Here is a 22,791-nt window from a genome sequence, read left to right as displayed (position 1 = left end):
GGGACAAGTAAATTCAAATGCAAAGAAAGTAAAGATCACAGTGTTAATATAAAGCCAAGTAGGAGTTCCCACTGTGGTGCATTGGGTTAAGGATCCATTTGCAGTGACTCAGGTCAAGGTGGAGGTGCAGGTTCCATCCCTGGCCTGGCACAGTGGGTTAAAGATCCAGCATTGCCACAGGTCACAGCTGGGGCTCAGATTCAATCCCTGGCTTAGGAATTTCCACCTGCTATGGGTGCAGCCACGACTAACTAAATAAATAAATAAAGCAGAAGATAAATTATAAATCATTAAATAAGAGAGAAAATGTCACTTTTTTTTGGTCTTTTCTAGGGCCGCACCCTCGGCATATGGAGATTCCCAGGCTAGGGGTCTAATCGGAGCTGTAGCCACTGGCCTACACTACAGCCACAGCAACGCCGGATCCCTGACCCACTGAGCAAGGCCAGGGATGGAACTCACAACCTCGTGGTTCCTAGTTGGATTCCTTAACCACTGAGCCACGTTGGGAACTCCGAGAAAATGTCACTTTTAACTAAAGAATGGCATCCATAAAGAAGATATAATAGTCAATGTGTGTAATGAATGAATTACCCAGCATAAATTATATTGAGATAATATTTTGAATTAAAATTAAATTTGACTTCTTAATGTCTTAGATTTCTCAAAAGCAAACAGAAAAAATAAGAATAAATATGCTGAAGAATAAATAAATAAATAAATAAAAAGAATAAATAATCATAGATGTTTAATATATAAATCTAAATTTTTTAGAAAGCATGTAATAACACAACCATTGAATACTTTCCAAAATTGCTATTGAAAAACACAGGAACTATAATGTTATCTAAAAGATGTCAAAGAGCACAAGGTTTTTAAGACAATGAAGTATACATTTTTAATTAATAAGTTATTAAAACAATTATTTATAAGCTAAAACATTTACTTATATCATTATTAGGTCTGAGAGTAAAAAATAGCTAAATTAAAATTAAAACATAACATAGTACAAATGATGCATTTCAAAATGTATGATATGGTGAAAATGAAATATATTATTAAATAATCATCATTACTAATCAAGAAAAATGTACATTGATCAATCAAGCATTGAACTTCAAATGTCAGAAAAAATATATTCAGAGATAGTTAAAGAATGAGATTCATAACATTGCAACAGAAACTGATCATAGAAAACCCTAGGGCTGATTTTTTAAATCAAAGATGTAGTTCTAGAAGACATGCAGTTGGCCCATTTACACATTTGGACAATTACTAGCTAATGTATTTAACAAAAAGAGAAATTATGAAAACATAATATAATGAGTTTTATTCTTCACTCATAAAACCTATGGACAGGTGTTCCAGATCACGGTCCAGTGTCCATTCGTGCTGTCATTTAGGGTCTCAAGTCATCAGCCCTCTGCAATAGTGGTTTTCCAAGTCTACTTGAGCATCTATATCCAGCTTTCAGGTGTTGAAGAAAGAATGGGAAAGCCAGCTGTACTTAACCTCTTCAGTCTAGAAGTTTCATGTATAACTTGCATTCCATTGGTGAGACCTATTCAATAATATCTAATTCTAGATAATAATATCTAATTGAATACCTATATTCCAGAGCAAGGAGAATTTGTGGTGGACCATCACTTGCAAGCAACAACTCTGCCTCATGGAATGAGAGAGATCTGTATTGAAAACAGACACGGAGGTTGGGGTTAGTAGATTCAGACTGTTACATTTGGAATGGGTAAACAATGGGTCCTACTATACAACACAGGGAAATGTGTCTAGTCCCTTGGGTTGGAACTTGAAGGAAGATAGTATTAAGACATATATGTATATATGTGTGTGTGTGTGTGTGTGTGTGTGTGTGTATGTGTGTGTGTGTGTGGAAATTTAAGAAATAGTATAAATCAACTATACTATAATAATATAAAAAAGAAGCTTGGATAAACTAGGAGAAAAAAGAAAATATTTCCGGAATCTGAAGACCTCTCACCACTTTTACTGCTATAGCTTAGCAACCATCTCTCTTGCCTGAATTACAGGCTCTTGTTCTTCTGAACTCCATTCTAAATTCAAAAACTAAAGTAGGCCTTTAAAAGGGAATTCCCATTGTGGCTCAGCAGTAACAAACTTGACTGGTATCCATGAGGACGTGGGTTCGAGCCCTGGCCTTGCTCAGTGGGCTAAAGTTCGAGCCCTGGCCTTGCTCGAGCCCCAGTATTGCTGTGAGCTGTGGTGTAGGTCGCAGACAAGGTTCAGATTTGGCATTGCTGTGGCTGTGGTGGAGGCTGGCAGCTGTAGCTCTAATTCAACCCCTAGCCTGGGAACTTCCATATGTCACAGTTTTGGCCCTAAGAAGAAAAAAAAAAAAAGCAAGTCATATCATGTTGTTTCTTAGCTTAGAACCTTCCTAGAGCTTCCCATTTTTTCTCAAGGTAAAAGTCTTCCAATGGCTCACAGGGTCTTAAATTATTGGCCACTAATCCTCTATTATTCCTCTGATCTCATATTCCATTCATTTTCTCATTGCCCTGGACTCCAACCACGATGAATTCCACATTTCCTTGAAACACCCTTTGAATATTTGCATTATAAGGCCTTTGAAGTGGTTATTCCATCTCCCTGGACTGCCCCTCATGCACCTCCATGGCTGATCTCTGAACCACCTCCATAAGGTTTTTACTCAATTATCATCTTCTCAATAAAATCTGTCTTCATTTTCATGCCTAAGCCAGAGTCACTCCTTCGCTCCTTTATCTTACGGTATTTTTTTCTAGATTTTTCCATAATATCACTAACATACTATATGATTTACTTACGTATTACGTTATTTGTTTATGTGTGTTTCACACCATATGCTCCATGAGATAAAGGATTTGTTTTCTTCTGTTTTGTTCATTGATATTGATAACAAACAATTCAGAGCCTGGTACATAATATTCACTCAGGTACTATTTGTTAGATGAGTGAGCAAATTATCTAATTAAGCAGCAGGTTAGAATGCTGAGAAATAGACCAAAAGAAATATAAACAGTTTATGTATATTATAATTATTGACATTTTAAACTGAGTAGGGGTAGAGAGATTGCTTAATAAGTAATGATGGTTAATGTTTTATGGGAATTAGTGTTAGTTTTCTTGTTTCAGACAAAAAAATAAATTCTGAATTAATTAAGTGGAAATGTTTTAAATCTGTATGCACTGCAAGGCCTTTTATGTGAGTGATAATGCCATTTTTTCTTTTTTTATAGTGATTTTTATTTTTTCCATTATAGCTTATTTTTCCAAATTAGTTAAAATAACACTAGTGGTCATAACAACCTCTGAAATTGTCTAGCTTTCAAACCCACCATGTTTTATAATTAATGGTCAGAATACAGCCAAATAGAGAAAGTAGTTCTTTTGTTGGAGAAGTAGGCAACTTGGAATTATGCACACAAATGTGGAAAGGAAAAAAAATGTGGTACAAGATAGAATGTAATATTATAACATTATAATTGATATAATTATGTTGTTTATTTCATGTGACAACTAGTTTGCTCCTGAAAGATACTCCTAAATGGAAATCTGGGGAAAGTGCTGATCAAGTTGATTCCTCTGAAATACACACACATACAAACACAAAAATCCATACATATACCTTTGTACACATGTGTAACCTATACAATATATATAAACTTGCATATATAATGCATGCATAATTTTGCTTTACTTGTGAAAATCCAGCAATATTTTTTAAATGTTCTTATAAAACATTGGTAAATAAAAGAAAGTGAACAGGACTTGAATCTCAACAAGAAAAGTTATAGATTTTGAGCATTCATAATCAAATTCAATTATTTGTGCCTCAAATTTTTACTTAACTTTTAAATAAAAATATGTTGAAAATGAGGCAAGAATAGTGTAAAACAATGAAATTCAGGGCATCCATTTTATGGATGATGTGTTAATTTTACAATCAGATATAAAATTTATCACAAGTAACAAATGCACATGCTAGAATTACTAAGGGTTCAGCTAGTTTCTGCTACAACCAAACCCCAAAAATATTTAAAAAAAATAAAGAGAAAAAAGTATATCTCGACATTTTCCCCAAATTTTCTAAAAATAACTTGCTAAAATATATTTATGAAACCACATTCCAAATCAAAACATCAATGAGATTGTGTTATTACCTTCTGATGGTCATTATAAAGTAAGACATAAATAGGATCTTAAGTGGATACCATAGGATATTAAGTATATTTACATATAAATGAGGTTTAATTAATTAGTATACACTTGAAAGTGAAAACTCATCTAGCATACAGTTATATTAATTAGCTTTGCTTACATAGAGTTTATAACATGTTCTGCATAGAAAATTCCACTCAGTCATGTTTTCTGCAATTATAACAGTGACTTACAGGGGAATAATTGCCAATTTAAGCATTTAAAAATAATAACATGTATCTTGACCCAACACCTATTTTAGGTGCAAGGAGAAACCATTGCAGTTCTTCTAACATCAGAATTTAAACCGTGAGTTTGTAAACAATTGAAAATCCATAATTTTTTTTTCTAGTCACACCTACTGAATTTGACATTGTGTGGAAGGGAAAAAGAGTAGATGAAACTGTCAGCATGTTTTCATCTTGTCAAATTTTATAGACCCAGAGAGTCTTGTTTACAATGTGCCTCTCTTCCCATCATTCTCTTTTCAAATATATATTATCTTCATATAGTCATGGAAAACATAAATCACAAATGTCCTCAAAATTACTCAAAAGAAATGGTTAATTTCTACCCTATCTATTGAACTCATCATACATTTTAAGTTTTTATGTTATCTAGTTAAAAATGTCCTACTGATTGCTTTGCTCATGGCGTCCTTTACATCTTTGTTCCTGAGACTGTATATCATAGGATTCAACATAGGAATTACCGTGGTGTAAAACACAGCCACCATTTTTCCCTGTTCCACAGACTCTTCTGTTGGACTTCTGAGATACATGAAGAAAAGAGTTCCATAAAATATGGTGACAGCTGTCAAATGGGACCCGCAAGTGGAGAAGGCTTTCTTCCTTCCTTCTGCTGAGCGCATTCTTAGGATGGCGATAAGGATAAATATGTAGGAGATGACAATGACTAATAAAGAGTAAGAGAAGTTGAGACCTGCCAAAGTGCGCATGGTGTACTCTTTAATGAAGGTCCCTGCACAGGCCATTTTGATGAGCGCTGGGTCTGCGCAGTAGAAATGGTTGATCTCAATGTTCCCACAGAAATACAAACCATGGGTCCACAAGGTTGAGATCAAACTAATGAAGAAGCCATACACATAAGGGAAAGAGATCAGTCGGAGACAGATGGTCCTTGACATTCTGCTGCCATAGAGCAGAGGGTTACCAATGGCCATGTATCTGTCAAAGGCCATTACAGCCAGGATGAAGACTTCCACATGGACAAAGGCGATGAAGAAGAAGCACTGCACTATACAACCAGGGTAGGAAATGGTTTTGGTCTCAGATACCAAATTTTCCAGCATTTTAGGAGTGACATTAGAAGAGAACCACACATCTGCAAAAGACAAGTGGCTGAGGAAGAAATACATGGGGCTATTGAGCTGGGGGCTGATTCTGATTAATATGATCATACCAATGTTCCCGATCAGGGTGACAATGTACACCAGTAAGAAAACCACGAAGAAAAGGAGTCGTAAGTCAGGACGACTAGTTAATCCCAAAAGAATAAATTCAGTCACATCCGTAAAATTGAGCATTTTCTTAAATCTGATCCAGGTAGAGATGCATTTTATCTAATAAAATAAACAAAAATCAGAAGATGCATATACCAAATATAGCCATTCTTTGTTTATATTATCTTTTCTTAACCCATTCTCTTTCAATTTCTCTGGGTTTTTTTCTTCTTTTTTTCTCTCCTCTCTTCTTTCTCACATATCTTTACTTAGCAGTATTTCTTTATCTTATCTATGTATATATACATGAGGTTTTTTTTTTTTAACAGAGAAAGTGATAAAATAATACAAAATTATAGAAAATAGCGACAGAACATTTTTGTATCTAGTTCTACTTGTCTGCATCAAAACTCCAGAAGGAGAATTTTTGTTCTTGCTCTCTCCTGGAAAAGGAAAGAATTTTTACTACTGGCCCCAACTTTTAGAACGTGCATACAGTTTACTATTGATTAGATTTGTAGAGTTTGAAAGTCTATAATATATATAAGAAATGATTTCAAAGCCGTTGGCAAAGAAGTGTTATTCCATAATCAGAAAGTAAATTGTACCTCCTTGTATTATTCTTGCAAACTTGAGATGTATAAAACAAATGGCTTCAGGAGTTCTCTTGTGGCTCAGCAGGTTTAGGATCCCACATTGTCCCTGCAGTGGTGTGGGTTGCTGCTGTGGTGTAGGTTCGATCCCTGGCCTGGGAAATGCCACATGCCGTGGGTGCAACCAAGAAACACATAACACTGTATAAGATGATTTAACGTAAACCAATTATCCCTATTAGCAAAAAAGAAAAGTAAAACCTCTGAAAGCAACACATTTATTTAGCAATTGTTTTAAATTTTGAAAATCAACCTAAAGAAACCCTGAACCCTTGCCAGTCATTGTCCACATTACAAACAAGCCTAAAAAGGATAAATTTAAGCATCACCAATTTTGGACTTTTAGACTCTTTTTAAGAATTCCCTTCTTTGTGTTTTGAAGCATTAACAAGTTTTATGGCAGTCTCTCTACTTCCTTTCTTTCTCTCTGAGAACTTTGAATAAAAGAAGAACAATAGAATATTATTATTTTTCTATAATTATTTAAGCTTAAATTAATGACATTTCTAAAATGTACAAGGAAGCTAAGGAAAAAAATTGAGGGTTAGGAGAAGTCATTTTTAGCGGTTGACTATATCTGATTAAGATGGTTAGCTATCTGGATTCTGGACCTTCTAGCACATTCTAATCTGCTAGATTAAATATGTTGAGCTAATTTTCCAGCAGTAATATTCCACTTATATTCTATTTATGTATGAACCATGGGCTTGCACAATTGAGGTTTTATAAAATTATCCTGTATTTGCCACAAAGTAGAAGTTAGAAAAACTTGATCACTTTTTTTTTTTTTTTTTTGTCTTTTTGCCATTTCTTGGGCCACTCCTGCGGCATATGGATGTTCCCAGGCTAGGGGTCCAATCGGAGCTGTAGCTGCGAGCCTACACCAGAACCACAGCAACGCAGAATCCGAGCCACATCTGCAACCTACACCACAGCTCACGGCAATGCTGGATCCTTAACCCACTGAGCAAGGCCAGCGATCAAACCCACAACCTCATGGTTCCTAGTCGGATTCTTTAACCACTGCGCCACGACGAGAACTCCCATCACTTTTATATTTATTCATTCATTCAAGCAGTTAATACGTTCCAGAAAAACCACTGGTTCTCTTCTTACCCATAATAAGCTGTTATGACCATCCTGCTTCTTACCTGCAGAGACACATAACTTTTCCCACCCATTATCAGGTGAGATCCGTTCTTCTCTCCTTATTCACTAGAATTTGCCTCTTAGCTCCCCTGTTATACCTGTGCTTCCCACTATTCATCTCTTGGCTGAAATTTATGTGATAAATATCAAAGACTGAAAAACTAATAGATGAGTTCCATCCTTCTCTAGAATATTGGTGGTGACCGATGTAACATAAAAGAAACTATGCTATATTGGTTGCTTCTGCCAAAATGCCAAATACAAAGAGATGCTACCTCATTTAACTACGAATTTGTAAAGGAGAGAAATAAAGGGTACTGCCAAATCTATTTGAATATCCACATGTCTCTGAAGGGAGATTTACATGATTCACTTTGCCTCTTTCAAATAATTAGCCATTTTCCACACATTAAGGCAAGAAATCTGTTCATGTTCTCAGGCTCTCTATAAAAACAGTCTTCAGAACAATTTTTTACATTGTATTGGTTCATATCCTTATATTTATAATGAGAATATTTAAAACTGCTCTTTTGCTTATATGTCAAATATAGTCAAGAGAGATAAAATTTTAAAAAAAGGAAAATGATGTTAGGTTTCAAGTCCTTAAGTGTGGATTGTATTAGTAAGCGAAGCCACATTAGCTACATTTCCAATTCTAATTTTAGTAGCTGTTTAATGACAAATATGCACAGAGGAGAAGCATGAGATTCAAACAGGCGACCCGCTGATAAAATCCATCTATGTCTGCTACAGCTCAGTCTGCTGTGGGATACGTGTAGCCTAAACAGCTGCCACCCAGTTTGCCCAGGAATTTCTTGGCTTGGGAATGCAAGTTTTGCCCCTTCAGTCTTAGGCAAACCAAGACAATTGGCCACCCAAGAAAATGTCTGGGTCCCTTATTTAAACTGACAGTCTTACAGACATCTTCAGGGACTTATTTGCAAGAGGGAAGAAAATTGTAGCAGATGACATGGAGAGTCAAGTTCTTTCCTCAGGCTGTCTTCATGTTCGACTCCAATAACTGGGGAGTTCCCTGGCAGCCCAGTGGTTAAAGGACTCAATGTTGTCACTGTTGGTGGTGCTAGTTCGAGCCCTGGGCAGAGAACTTCTGCATGCTTCAGGCAAGGCCAAAAAAAAGAGCAAACTCCAACCATTGGGATGTCAAAGGAGGGAGGATAATGGAGAAAGAAGTATATGGTTTCTAAGAAGCACAAGATCATTTAATGTTTTGAAGTCAAATAAACTTCTTTGACAGTCATTGTGTTTGAAGACGTATGGTTGGTATCTTATACATGCTAGTACTGCATAAAAGTTTAAGTCAATGACTTTATACACGGGTATGAGAGAAAGAGAGAGAAGCAAAGACAGAAAGACAAAGATAGAGCAAGAGAAAGTGAGACTGAGCCTTGCACTAAGTGTCTTTAGTAAAGAAAAGAAAAATAATTATTTTGTTGCCACTTACTGACGCTTTATGGGGAGGGTTCTCATTGTTTGTTAGGCAAGATGGTATACATTTCTGCTGTTATCACAAAATTGCAGCTCTTGGATAGGGCATCAGGCCAAAGCCCCAACCACAACTGACAACCACTGCCATGGTGAAGCCTCTCTACGCTCACTTCCTAATAACCCTTCCCAGAACACGGTCCTCCTACTCAGAATGCCCAGGACCACCTAGAAGGCTAGCACTTCAGACTGATTTTTAAAAATACATGGACTGCCTGTGCATGAACCTACCTGGGCATGAAGAAAAAATGTTCTTGGAAACATCTCACCTGCCATCATCCATGGGTTGTGCATAAGGATTTATAAGTGTTGGATCTCCCACTCTGGGACTTTCTCACCAGAGAATATATATAGACAGAAAGCTGAAAAGGTAATTAAAATGCTCCACATTGCATCATCTATGAAAGAAAATGAACCTTAAGAGAAAAATCTCTCAGCAGAATTAGAATTTTTTTTAATAAATAAAAATAAATTAAAGGGCTAGAAGAATTTGATATTTTATTTTATTACTTTTTTTAAATGTTTTCTTTGCATTCTGGAGAGAAACAGTGTTGCCTTTGGGGGTGGGGAGGCGGTTCTTAGTTTCCCAGGTGATAATAATCATGCCTATATTGTATCAATCACAACATTTCAAATAATCTGTACTTAATGAGTACATTTCTTCATAGCAATAGAGAAAGTCTCTTCCATTATTCAGTAAGGGTTATAAAATTATAATGAAAAGACACATGTCATATGCACATCATTGATGAGTCCCAAATAGACTTCTTGTCTGAAACAATATACTTGTCTAAAACCCAAATTAACGCTCAGATTAGAGTTGATAGCTTTGTTATTGTTTATGCTATTTTGCTCTGTTTTTAACACTGTCACAAAAGAAATTCACTCATCAATATTTTTTATTGACAGAAGATGATTTCTAATAGCTCTTCTTCTCATGTTTACAGTTTCTACACATTTAGGAGAAAAAATTAACATGCTCAAGAAATATTATTTTAATTTTTATCGAAAGATAATTGTTCACAAATTCAATGGGTATAATTTTTAGCTCACAATCTCTTTATTGTGAGACATACCACTTTATTCCCCTAATTGAGCTTAACTGATATTTTAAGGGTCCATTTTCCAAAGTGGAAAAAATTTAACTTATTCCCTCTCTGCTTTCTATAAGACTGCACCCACATTCTAGGGGATGAGTGTACCCCATGGCACTGGAAAACACAACAGTTAATTTTTATTATATTTTTTTTTATGGCCTTACCTGTGGCATATGGAAGTTCCCAGGGCAAATTGGAGCTTCAGCTGCCAGCCTACACCACAGCCACAGGACAAAACCAGGTCCTAGCTGTATCTAGGACTTAGGCCAGAGCTTGTGGCAAAACCGGATCTTTCACCCACTGAGCAAGGCCAGGGATTGAACACATAGCTTCACATAGACAACATCAGGTCCTTAACCCACTGAGCCACAACAGGAATTCCAGGAAAACAGAAATTCTTGACCTTAACTTTATTGTCTATAAATTGTGACATTTATTTATTTATTTATTTATCCATTTACTGTGTGCCTAGAATAGAGTAAAAATTAAATAGATAATAATGTAGCAGTATTATAGAAACAATATACTTGTCTGAGTAGCAGTAAGCTGAGTAGCAGTAAGCTACTCTCATGGACTCTATGTTCCCGTTATATATTGTCATTCTTATTGGATGAATTCTCCACCTTCAGAACTCTCTTCATTTTTCCAATTTTATATACACGATACTGGACCATAAAAAGCTTCAGGAGCCTGAGATCCTAATGTGTAGACATATGCCACAATTATTATTTTGGGAATATGTTGCTTTCAATATTTGGTGAGAAGAAAGAATACAGGTCACCCTAATACTAATACTTGAATTCTAAAACTTGAATATATTGAATGTTGTGTCTAGCCTCAATTCCCAAATCTAAGGCAGAGAAATGGGACTAAAATCACAGATTTCTCTGTTTCTCCAGTAAACATAGCCTGAAAACTTCTAGGTTATCCTCTGTCTTGTCTCTTCCTCCAAATAAAGATATTTTTCGAGCTGTTAATAAACTCGACCTTCTTATTTACCCTTTATTTCTGAGTCCCCTTCCTCTTTCCTCATATGTATGTAATATGTAATTGTACAGTATTAACTAACATTAACAGAATGGAATTATTAGCAGTGATATCCTATAAAGCAACACTCTTTGGACCACCTATCAGTCAACACATTTTTAATAAGTGCTCACAAACCCTGACGGCTATATTACATTTTCTCCTAAGCATAACTTTCAACATACTGATAAGTTGCATTGCTACTGGCAAAGCTGTTTTTAAGAAAGACTTAGCGAACTGAAGATGAGATGTTATTGATTAATATTAATTTTAAAAAATAGTAGAACCTATATGGGAAAAGAATCTGAAAATGAATAAATATATGTATATGTATTACCAATTCACATTGCTGTACATCTGAAACATACACAACTTTCTAAGTCACCAAGCCTCCAATAACATGTATTTTAAAAAAAGAACAAATGATTTCTTTAGACATAAAAAGTCAAAGAAGAAAACAGTGATAGTCATTATAAGTGAACTGCTGTTTAAGATAACATCGTCTTACCTTTTATAAGACAACGTAGATGTGCGAGGAAACACCATAGGGTTGGACCACTACTTAGAATATCAGGCATAGCCCTCTGCTAAGTGCTGTTTCTCTTAACCCCATAGCCATTCAACCTGTAATCCCAAAGAGGTATGTTTCTATATCCAATATTTAGAGGTTTGGATAATGTGTTTCTCAATGCAGCTGAGTAACTTGATTCTAGCTCCTTGATTCTTGGGTTTGCTCTTACTCACACCAGATGATTTCGCACTTATGAAAAATCCTGCCATGACAATAGCCTATGAAAACAACAGGTCTTCTCCTCCTACAGATAATAACTAAGTATTTGCCTTTACTGCTAAGAAGTTTTAAGAAATAAGGCCAACAAATAGAGGAACTAAGTAAGAAAATTATAGTGCACGCTTGTTCTTCATAGATTTAAAATTGGCAATTTTGACCATTTCCTCACAACCTCAAAAGATGAAGGTGTGTTGTAATTTGGGTGAGGCCACAGTAGAATGTCAGGTACTAGGATGGTGAGGGAAATGGGTGGAAGATAAGAATTGCAGTAAGTCTTTTATTTGCCTTACTCCAAGTGTTGACATCAAAACACAACTGAACACAAAGGCCATGTTTCATAAAGTAATTTCATTCAAATGAAGGTTAAAAATGGTTGTGTGTTTATTTCAAAAAGGTCGTTGAACACACCAAAGAAAATTTAGGAAGTTTGCACCATCATCCTACCCAAAGGAAACACAATCTTGTATACAATCTTGATTTTTAAAACAGTTGGATACATTGAGTAGACACATCCATGAAGGCATTTTTATGATGCTTCAAGAAAAAATCTTGTTGTAACACTGAGCCTCTGGAAAAAAATGTTCATGTGGCAGAATACGTTCAATGAGATTCCAACATTTATGGAGTAACCTGTATCAGGTATCTACTCTCCTCTCATCATCTGTGAAATAAACTGTTAGTAATTTCAAGTGTTGGACATCATCGAAAGTGAATTAGGAAGTTGTTCCTTAAATGAATAAGGGGTGAAGATGAGATATTTTTAAAAAGTGGTGTGGAGATGTCTATTTACCATCAGAATGGAGATAGAACCCTCCTCTTTTAGCCTAATACACTGTGCCCTGGGATAGACATTCCCAGAAGCTCTTGCAGGGAGTTTTGAACATATGATTAAGTTTGGACCCAAGAGCTATGAGATGACATGTCATATAGAACATTTGGAATGTGTGACAATCATTTGAACATGCAGGCTGGCTTCCTGGCAGCATTTTGCATCATAAAGTGACCTTAAGCATGTAAACCATGTTTCACTGTAAACCAGCTACAATTGGAAAAAGTAAAAATAATTATAAATAATAATAATTACAAAAGAATGTATGCCATTAAAGTAAAATAAGCTATAAGGGAGAGACCAAACCTAATAAAGCTAGCATATAAAGTGGACACTTAACCTCCAGGATTCTTTCAACTGACATTAAAACAAAACAAAGAAAATTCAGATTTGCCTAAGGCACTTTTTTTTTTCAGTAGGAACTGATACTAATTGATACAGAAATGTGAATGAATTGCCCAAAGGGCAACTGCCCTATTCTTCCCATTTTCAACCACTGTTTTTAGGATTTGTAACCTAGTCAGCTACCTAACATAGAGCATTAGAAAAGTATTACATAACTAGCTTAAAATGAGATATTTGATTCAATCATCTCATGTCTTACTCGACCTAGAAATGTTTTCCATGACAGTAGTCCTTTTATTTCCCCAATTTTTGTTTCCCTATTGCTCTTCTCAATGCCTCTTTCACATCCTTGTTCCTGAGGCCGTAGATCATGGGGTTCAGCATAGGGATCACTGTGGCATAAAACACAGCCACCACTTTGCCCTGCTCCACAGACTCCTCTGTGGGGCGTCTCAGGTGCATGCAGAAGAGGGTTCCATAGAAGATTGTGACCACTGTCAGGTGCGAGCCACATGTGGAAAAAGCTTTTTTTCTCCCTTCCGCAGAACGGCTTCGGAGGATAGCAACGAGGATGAACACGTAGGACGTGAGAATGATCAGGAGGGACTGGACGTTGCTGTAGCCAGCCACTACGTACATGGATAACTCTTTGTTGTAGGTGTCAGAGCATGCCAGCTTGATGAGAGGTGGGTCAGCACAGTAGAAATGATTAATTTCATTGTCACCACAGAAAGAGAGGTTGTAGGTCCTCGAGGTTTCCATCACGCTAAGGAGGAAGCCATAGACATAAGGGATAATGACCAGGCGGACACAGACCCTCTTGGACATCTTGCTACTGTAGAGCAGAGGACTGCAGATAGCCATGTAGCGGTCATATGCCATCACAGCCAGCATGCAGTGCTCTGTAAGGACCACAGCAATGACTACATAGCACTGCACCAGGCAACCTGCATAGGAGATGGTCTTCTTCTCTGATAAGAAATTTTCCAGCATTTTGGGAGTGACATTTGTGGAGAAACACAGATCTAGAACAGACAAGCTTGAGAGAAAAAAGTACATGGGGGTGTGAAGTCGAGCGTCAATTCTGATTAAAACAATCATGCCCAGGTTTCCTATCACAGTGACTAGGTAGACCACAAGGAACAAAACAAAGAAAGCAACTCGCAACTCTGGATGGCTCGTCAGGCCCAAGAGAATAAATTCTGTCACTTCAGTGTAGTTTCTTTGGAGCATTTCTTTGTCTCATCTGTAAAGTGCTGGTTGATTATCTAAGAGGAGATAGAAAAGGTTTATTTTTGTTTCTTTTATTACAAAAAAAAAAAAAAAAAAAACACTGAATCAGACGGAGTTCCTGTCATGGCTCAGTGGTTAATGAATCTGACTAGGAGCCATGAGGTTGCAGGTTTGATCTCTGACCTCACTCGGTGGGTTAAGGATTCGGCGTTGCTGTGAGCTATGGCGTAGATCACAGACATGGCTCATATCTGGCATTGCTGTGGCTCTTGTGTAGGCTGGTGGCTACAGCTCCAATTAGACCCCTAGCCTGGGAACCTCCATATGCCACGGGAGCAGCCCTAGAAAAAGACAGAAAGACAAAAAAAAAAAAAAAAAAAAAACCAAAAAAAACAAACAAACACTGAATCTGTGGTTAAAATTATACAAGGTTAGATGTAAAAAAATCCAAAGGGCTTTAGTTATGTTATCGCAGTATTGTTCCCATAATTAGATATTGAGATATACCACAAAGCAAGTCTAAAAATTTTTCAACAAATGATTTTCATTTATGTTGTTTTTATAATTACACGGCAATTAAGTTGGAGACTAAAGACAAAACTGTAAGGTTAAGTATCCTGATACTCTGCGAAATTTTAAAATATCTAGGTAACTTATATGACAAGAAAAAAACCATACTACGAACTTAATTTTCCCATCTATGTTCTTTCATAAACACACATAGATACATCGGTTAAAAAGAACCATGAAGATAACACAGGTAAAGTTCATTCTGAACACTGAGAAGCTGAATCCCAGGGAGACTAAGATTTGTCAGAACTTCATCTCATATTTCCCCGTTCAATGATCCACTGATGTGCTACATCTCTCGCTAAGTCTGACTCATTTTCTGGAAGCCCACAAGAAGTTTAATTGTTTATTTGTGGTGATGGATGGCCATGGTAGTGGTGGTGGTGGTGTGTCAATAGTGTTTGTGGTGTGAAGGAAGAATTCCACATCGAGAGAAGGGAGGGTTATCTTTGTATATATTGACCGACTATTAAGACAAGCATAGTAATGAACATGCTGAAAAGGTTGCTGTAAAATCATAGGGAAACAAGTGATCTGAGAGTTAGTAGCCATCAGAAAAAATGACAAGCAGTGGGTAATATAATCCAAAGATATGAGATTAAAAGTGCCATCAAAATCCAAAGTGCATAATTGGAAAAATTTACTATATCTTCAACCAACTCTCTTAACATTCTTTTCCCCTATTTTCTGATTTTAAACAGAGGATAATCTTTTCTCTGTAAGGAGTTTCCTATCAGATAACAAGACTTACTATAAAACTGCAGTGTGGATTCAGGACAATGTGTTATTGATATTGAGAAAAAAATGAGGAAAAAAATGACCAACGTAGTGGAAAATAAAGTCCACAAAGAGAAATTACACACATAAGTAAAGTGATATATGATGCTGGTGAAATATCAGATCAGCATTAAAAAAAGGAAACTTTTCAGTAATTGCTATATGACTTTACTGGCTACTTAAATGAGAAAAAAATTAAATCATATCCTTAGTTACAAAAATAGCTTATAATGCAAGGTACAGGTTTAATGTGTATTTCTTATGTTTTTGTCTTATAATTTATATAAATGGTATGCATTTTATCGAATCTATAAAATTTTTTTTTTTTGTCTTTTTGCCTTTTTAGGGCCACTCCTGCAGTATATGGAGGTTCCCAGGCTAGGGGTCTAATCGGAGCTGTAGCTGCCGGCCTACACCAGAGCCACAGCAGTGTGGGATCCGAGCCTCGACTGTGACCTACACCACAGCTCACAGCAATGCTGGATCCTTAACCCACTGAGCAAGGCCAGGGATCGAACTCACAACCTCATGGTTCTTAGTTGGATTCATTAACCACTGAGCCATGACAGGAACTCCTATCACAAGTTATTTCAAATATATAATCAAAATAAGCTAAAATATTATGACAATATATCTCCAAATTTCAGTTTACGAACAAATTGCTGTATACTAAGAGTCACATAAAAATAAATTGACATGGAAATGTCCCTTTTCTGTGGAACAATTCTGACATTAAGAAATTTTATTATCAGAGAACTTGTCAGAGGCTATGTAAAACTTTTCCTACCTTCTGACCATTATAAGATGTCAATGTGAGTAGCACATCCTTTTTTACCAGCTCAAAGAATGTAAATAAAATTGATAGACTTGCTTAATTATATGCTTGAAGGTTTACATGACAATGACAATAATAACATTTGTTGGGTTCTTATAGTCCATGCACCATACTAAAGTACTTTTCTAAATATTTACTTAAGTCCAACAACCTTATGAAATAGATACTATATTAATTCATTTTACAATAAAGAAATGCATAACATTTACTGGGCCTTCTGATTTCAAATCTTGGTGTTATCAGCTATTGCACCCATCTTATTAACATTGCATTTATAGTTCACGAAACATTTTAACTTACTTTGTAAAATCCTGTAAGCTCCGCATTCATTTAGCTAAACCTGCTTATGCACCTTTCAAATTCCAGACATGACAGTGGATAGAAGAAAGGTGGTGGAGAAGACAAAGTCAATCGGTTCAGTTAGGTCTGTAATCAAGTCCAGAAAATTTAACACTGTGACCCGGGCTCACATCTCAGACACAGAACTAGGAGGGAAATCAAATATGATAGTTCCTAGTTTAGTGTCCTTCTTCTGTGACATGCTACCTTCCCATCACTCCCTCTCAGTGGGATAGACTGCTTGGGAAAATGTTAAAATTTGATTTATTCAACTCTATCACCTCCCTTGTCTCCATCAATGATTACACTATAGGCTACTAGAAGAGAGAAATATGAATAAAATAGAATTCTCAACTAAAGTTCTTTGGAAGTACAGAAGATAGGGACGTACATTCTAAAAAGATAAAAGACAGAGGAAGAAGAAAAGATAACAGTGTCCTGTTAAAAATAGGAAGAAACTGGGGCTCAAAACCTAGGGCAGTGGCTAGAGATCATGATTAAATCAGTAAAGAAAGAAAGCCACGAGCCGCCCCCCCCCCCTTTTTCAACTGTCTGCCCAGGAGCAACTTCTTCAGATCATCTACAGTCTAGCACTGAAGGGTTCTGCAATTTTGGTCAGATCTCACCGGTCATGGCGGCATGGCAATTTTTAGTGGAAACCATTATCACTAACTATATTTTAATCCTAGAATTGTGGGCCTATAGCAAACAGAGACAGCTAATACAAAGATATAGCCCACAGGAGATGTGTCAGACTGCTGCTGAGAATCCAAAACACTCACAGCAAATATTCATATGCACTCAAGTGACTACATGGGCAACTTGACCAAATAAGGATGAAAATTTTCACCAATTTACTGTCTTAAGTTCTTTGACCCATTTAGTTCTTTGAGTACTTTTAGTCTGATTCATATTTCAAATATCTTTGTTGAAAAAAAAAGAACAATATTCTGAAAAAAAAAATTCTCCCTGTAGCACAAGTATGACTTGTGAAAAATCAGCTCCTTAACAGAAACAAGGCATTGGGAAAGAATCCAGAATCTTATAAATGACAGAATTATTAAGGACTTAGAGATGTCCTAATAAAAACAAACCTCTTAGCCACATATACTGAAACTAACTTTTCCATATGTTTAACAGTCACAAAAAAATCTTGTTTGAGCATATACTTTACTTCTTAGAGTAGGAAAAATTTAAATTATTATAAATTTAAATTATTAATAAACCACAAAGACCTAAATTTCCAATGTGTCTTTTTCATGCAGAAATTGGTAACAGTAGACACCAAGACATTAGACAAATGGAAAACACAGAAAGAATATTACTTGAAACTAAATTATTGTAAAACATATGCTGGAGGTCCATACTATGGAATTCTACCAGAATGATTCAAAAACACTGGTCATATCTACCGTAAAAGAGAAAGATAGAGTTGAGTAAGCCTCTAAAGATTTTCTCTCATGGAACATGCCTTATCTGTTCAAATTTTTCGCCAAAACTTTCTGTTTCAATACATCAATATCCTCCCAAAAATGTAATTAAAAGAAGAGACTAGATACATTACTAGGTATTAAAAGTTAAGGTACACATGCCTTTCCTACCTGTGGAAATAAGAGTGTCTTCTCCAGGACCACAAAGGTCAAATTCTAGCCAGTGCTGTAGAATTTATACTCAGGCTACTGACATTAGCACTTATCTTGGGAGAATCCCCAACTGTTTCAAGAAACAATTAGAAATGCAATCCCAGTGGAGAATATCCATACTGGGAAAAATACTAATTGGTAACACTGGACCTTCTCAAATCAAGTTTTTGTTTTGTTCCATTTTTCAGTCCATGGTTCATCAAAGTTCAAACTGTTTGTCTGCTATGAGGACTTGGGCAATGCTTTGAGCAACATTCAAAGCCAAATATAAAATACTCTGGGGACATGACTTCTTATGAAACTAAATTCAAGTAAATTCAAGGTGTCATCATTTCAAGATCTCTAATATTTCCTACATTGTCCTTAACAAACTCACACAAAAACTATACTCAATGCAAATTTCCATGCTTTTTAATCTTGAAAATACAAGGATGAAAAATATATCCTTTCTATCAAGGAGTTTGTTCTTTGATGAGTTGCTTATGTTTGAAAATAAATTGTATTAGGTATAAGTGGTTTGTTTTCAGAAGAAAGACACATAGAATGTGACAGAACAGACTGATATCTAGCAACAACAATGGCAGTGCCTGGCATAGACAATAATCAACAAGTATATGTAAATATAAGAATGACTTAATAACTTATTTAATTTATTGTTTCTATCATGCTTCTCATGTTTGGAAAATTCCCTAAAAGTGAGTCCAAATTTGAACTCAGAACATTCTTTCTTCAAAATGTAATTGAGGGAAATATTCCCTACAAATAGTATTTGATGTTTCCAATAATCCCATGAGATGGCATCAGTCAACATGTTGTTTTCCCTGTCAGTTATGAGAATCTGCTGACCATCCAATGAATAAGGAGTCCCTTTTCTGGCATCAGTTCCTCTGATTGTTTCTCCCATTTGTTAAGGTCTGGCCACATGGCCTTTCTTTTTGCTGCCCCATCCCTGAAATTTTGTTCTTGCTATTGATTCTTTGGGTTACAGTTCCCAGTGGATCTGTTTATGTTTGCCTTCTTCTGATCATTTAGGCTTCAAACTCTCCTTCTCTGGCAGTCCTTTCCTATCAGTGGCATCCACAACCCAGGCATCTGACTCTGCCAAGTCATCATCTTTTACGTTGCCTTGGTCCATTGCACTTCACAGTATCTGAAATATTTTATTATCTGCTCATTTCGATGTCTTGCTATCTAACTCTCCATTCCACTCTAGAATATAATGGACATTATTTCTGTCTTGTTTATTGCTAAATCTCCAGTTTGTAATATATTGCCCAGTAATCAACATAGGTTGAATGAATGAAACATTTTAAATGAATAGTAGCGATCACTACTTCAAGATAGCAGCTCTGCAAGAGACCCAGAGAACAACCCCAAGAGAATCCAAAAGGAGGATAGAGGGTCTCCAGGGATGAAATGTGTCAATTATAGATCATGTATCAGGTTTACCTCTGCAGAGGTGCTTTAGAGTACTGCAGAAATTGGGGGGAAAGTAGGTACAAAAAGAAAAGCAAAAAATAAGACAACCATTAACTCTACAAAAATCAGATAAATGGTACAATAAGACAACTGCATTCCCAGGATTACTCATAATGTTACTAACACTCATAGAGTTTTCATAGTATTTTTCAGGTACTACTGATTTCATGCTCATAGTAATTTTAACAAGAAATATTGATTAAAGAAAAATTTGAATGTGATCATATTGTGAAAATGAGAAGTGATGATTCTGGGATAGGGATGCAGGGACTGGTAAAAAATGCTAATACCTTATCAATAATAAATTGATGTCAATCAATCATGGCCATGACTGAAAAATCAATAAATAGATATATAAGCATATAATTCAAAAGGGGTTAATTATCAAAGGAAATAACAAAAAGGTGTTATCTATGGGGAGATTGAGGTGGAAAAGAATGATACAAGAGTTTATATAACATACTCCATTGTGGCTCAGCAAAAATGAATCTGACTACTATCCCTGAGGATACGGGCTTGATCCCTGGCCTCACTCACTGGGTTAAGGATCTGGTGTTCCTGTGAGCTGTGGTGTAGGTCATAGAGGCAGAGCTCAGATCTGGAATTTTGGTGGCTGTGGTGTAGGCCAGCAGCTACAGCTCCAATTAGACCCCTAGCCTGGGAACTTCCATATGCCACAGGTGCGGCCCTAAAAAAAAAGTTTATATAAGTCTTATACTATTATTTGACTTTTAAAACAATATTTATATGTTAGAATTATAAGTAGTAATTAGAATAAGAAATTTCAGCTAAACTCATGCATATGTGTAAAAACGTAGAAATAAAAGACTGGAAGAACATACAACACCAAATGTGATTCCTTTGAAGGTTGTGGTATTTAATTTCTAAATTATATGCATCTGCATGATTGAATGTTGTGGAATTAATATTGTATCAGTCAGAAGAGGCTGCATTCAACCCTGGAGTTAAGCAACTAAACATATTGTAGTAGTTTATAAAACAAAGGGCATTTGTCATCTATTCCACATTTCTATTGTGAGATGGCTGGGGCTCTGTTCCATATATTCACTCAAGAACTCATGCTTAAATCTTGAATCTTTCTGGTCACCATAGAAGGAAAAATAAATAAATAAATAAAGTTATCTACTGCAGATTCTTTCATCTGCAATGAAATGTTCAACTGAGAAGGGACACAGGAATTTGAATTTAACTCATTTTCTGGAAGTAGCTATATATTTCCACCTAAAACCAAGGGGGAGGAAATGCAATGGTATCATGTCCACAAAAGGCAAATAAATTAAAATAACTAGTGAGCAAGATAAATAACAAATGCAAACATGAAATTTTGTAATCAAATTTTTATTTTTGTTTGTATTTTTTTAAAAAATCATTCATGTAGTGCCCCATTGGAGTACCACATTTCTCATTTCACCATCAATTCTACCCTGAAATTTATGGAAAAAAATCTAGAAAACAATTAGAGACCAAAATAACAGGGATATATCTTAAGAAAATATTTTTTTCCTTAACAGCTCTTTGGTTAATGCTTCTCTCACATCTTTGTTTCTAAGGCTATAAATCATGGGGTTCAGCATGGGAATTACTGTAGTATAAAAGACAGCAACCATTTTCCCCTGTTCCACAGATTCCTTCGAAGGCGGTCTAAGATACATGAAGAAAAGAGTTGCATAAAATATAATGACAGATGTCAGATGAGAGCCACAGGTAGAGAAAGCTTTGCGCCTGCCTTCTGTGGACCGGACCCTCAGGATAGCAGGAAATATGTAAATGTAGGAAATGAGGATGATGAGGAGAGAAAAGGAAAGGTTACATCCAGCCACTACAAACATGGACAACTCTTTGTTGTAGGTGTCCGAACAAGCCAGCTTAATCAGCGGTGGGTCGGCACAGTAGACGTGGTTAATTTCATTGGGGCCACAGAAGACTAGGCTGTAGGTCCACATGGTCTCCATCAGGCCAGTCAGTGCTCCATACACATAAGGCACCATGATGAGGGACGTGCACACACCCTTGGACATCCTGCTGCCATAAAGCAGAGGGTTGCAGATGGCCATGTACCGATCAAAGGCCATCACAGCCAGGATGTAGATCTCCACATGGACCAAGGCAATAAAAAAGTAGCACTGCACCAGACAAGCAGGATAGGAAATGGTTTTCCTCTCTGCTAAGAAGATCCCCAGCATCTTGGGGGTCACGTTGGAAGAGAAGCACAGGTCCACAAAGGATAAGTGGCTGAGGAAAAAGTACATGGGTGTGTGGAGGCGGACACTGACCCGGATGAGGACAATCATGCCAAGATTCCCTGCCACCGTGACCATGTAAATGCCCAGAAACAGCACAAAGAAGAGGACCTGCAATTCCAGGCGGCTGGTCAGTCCCAGGAGAATGAATTCAGCCACCGAGGTGGAGTTTCTTCTCATAATTTCCTTCCATGGAAAATGAGAACTTAGGATCAACATAGAAAATTCTTTAAATGGAAAAAATTCATATTATCTTAGGGACACTGTTGTTGTTTTATTCCCTCTGTAGTTTCTCCTTTCCTTTCCCATGATGGTTTTGTCCAGGGAGATACCAGAAATAGTGGTTTAATTTAAAAAGAAACTAATTAAACTTTAGCAAACGCTTAAACCAGGAGTTTCTACCACAATGCAGTGGGGTAAGAATCCACCTGCAGTGGCTGAGGTCACTGGGGAGGACCAGATTTGATCCCCTCCTAGCAGTGGATTAAAGGATCTGAAATATGTCCAAGCTGTAGCTCAGATTCAATCCCTGGCCCTGGAACTTCGGTATGCTTCAGGTGTAGCCATAAAATTAAAAACAAA

The 22,791-nt window shown here is 36.4% G+C and overlaps 3 protein-coding genes across 3 annotated transcripts; all 3 read right to left on the bottom strand.

The window, feature by feature from the left end:
• Positions 1 to 4,831: 4,831 nt before the first annotated feature.
• On the bottom strand, positions 4,832 to 5,764 carry LOC146405137 (olfactory receptor 5M3-like). Its single transcript, XM_085015151.1, has one exon. It carries the CDS (start codon positions 5,762 to 5,764, stop codon positions 4,832 to 4,834), a length of 933 nt encoding a protein of 310 aa, XP_084871277.1.
• A 7,602-nt stretch (positions 5,765 to 13,366) lies between these two features.
• LOC146405136 (olfactory receptor 5M5-like) lies at positions 13,367 to 14,305 on the bottom strand. The gene has a single exon (XM_085015150.1). It carries the CDS (start codon positions 14,303 to 14,305, stop codon positions 13,367 to 13,369), a length of 939 nt encoding a protein of 312 aa, XP_084871276.1.
• Positions 14,306 to 21,453: 7,148 nt separating this feature from the next.
• On the bottom strand, positions 21,454 to 22,389 carry LOC100511186 (olfactory receptor 5M8). The gene has a single exon (XM_085015149.1). The coding sequence runs from the start codon at positions 22,387 to 22,389 to the stop codon at positions 21,454 to 21,456; it is 936 nt and encodes a 311-aa protein (XP_084871275.1).
• Between the last annotated feature and the right edge of the window lie 402 nt (positions 22,390 to 22,791).

Source organism: Sus scrofa, chromosome 2, assembly GCF_054392235.1.
Source record: "Sus scrofa isolate SSC_HxYL_T2T_F1_AM1 chromosome 2, Sscrofa_HxYL_maternal_Yorkshire_Landrace_v2.0, whole genome shotgun sequence".
NCBI lineage: Eukaryota > Metazoa > Chordata > Mammalia > Artiodactyla > Suidae > Sus > Sus scrofa.
The sequence above is the reverse complement of the archived record's forward strand: the minus strand, read 5'-3'. Positions and strand labels throughout refer to the sequence as shown.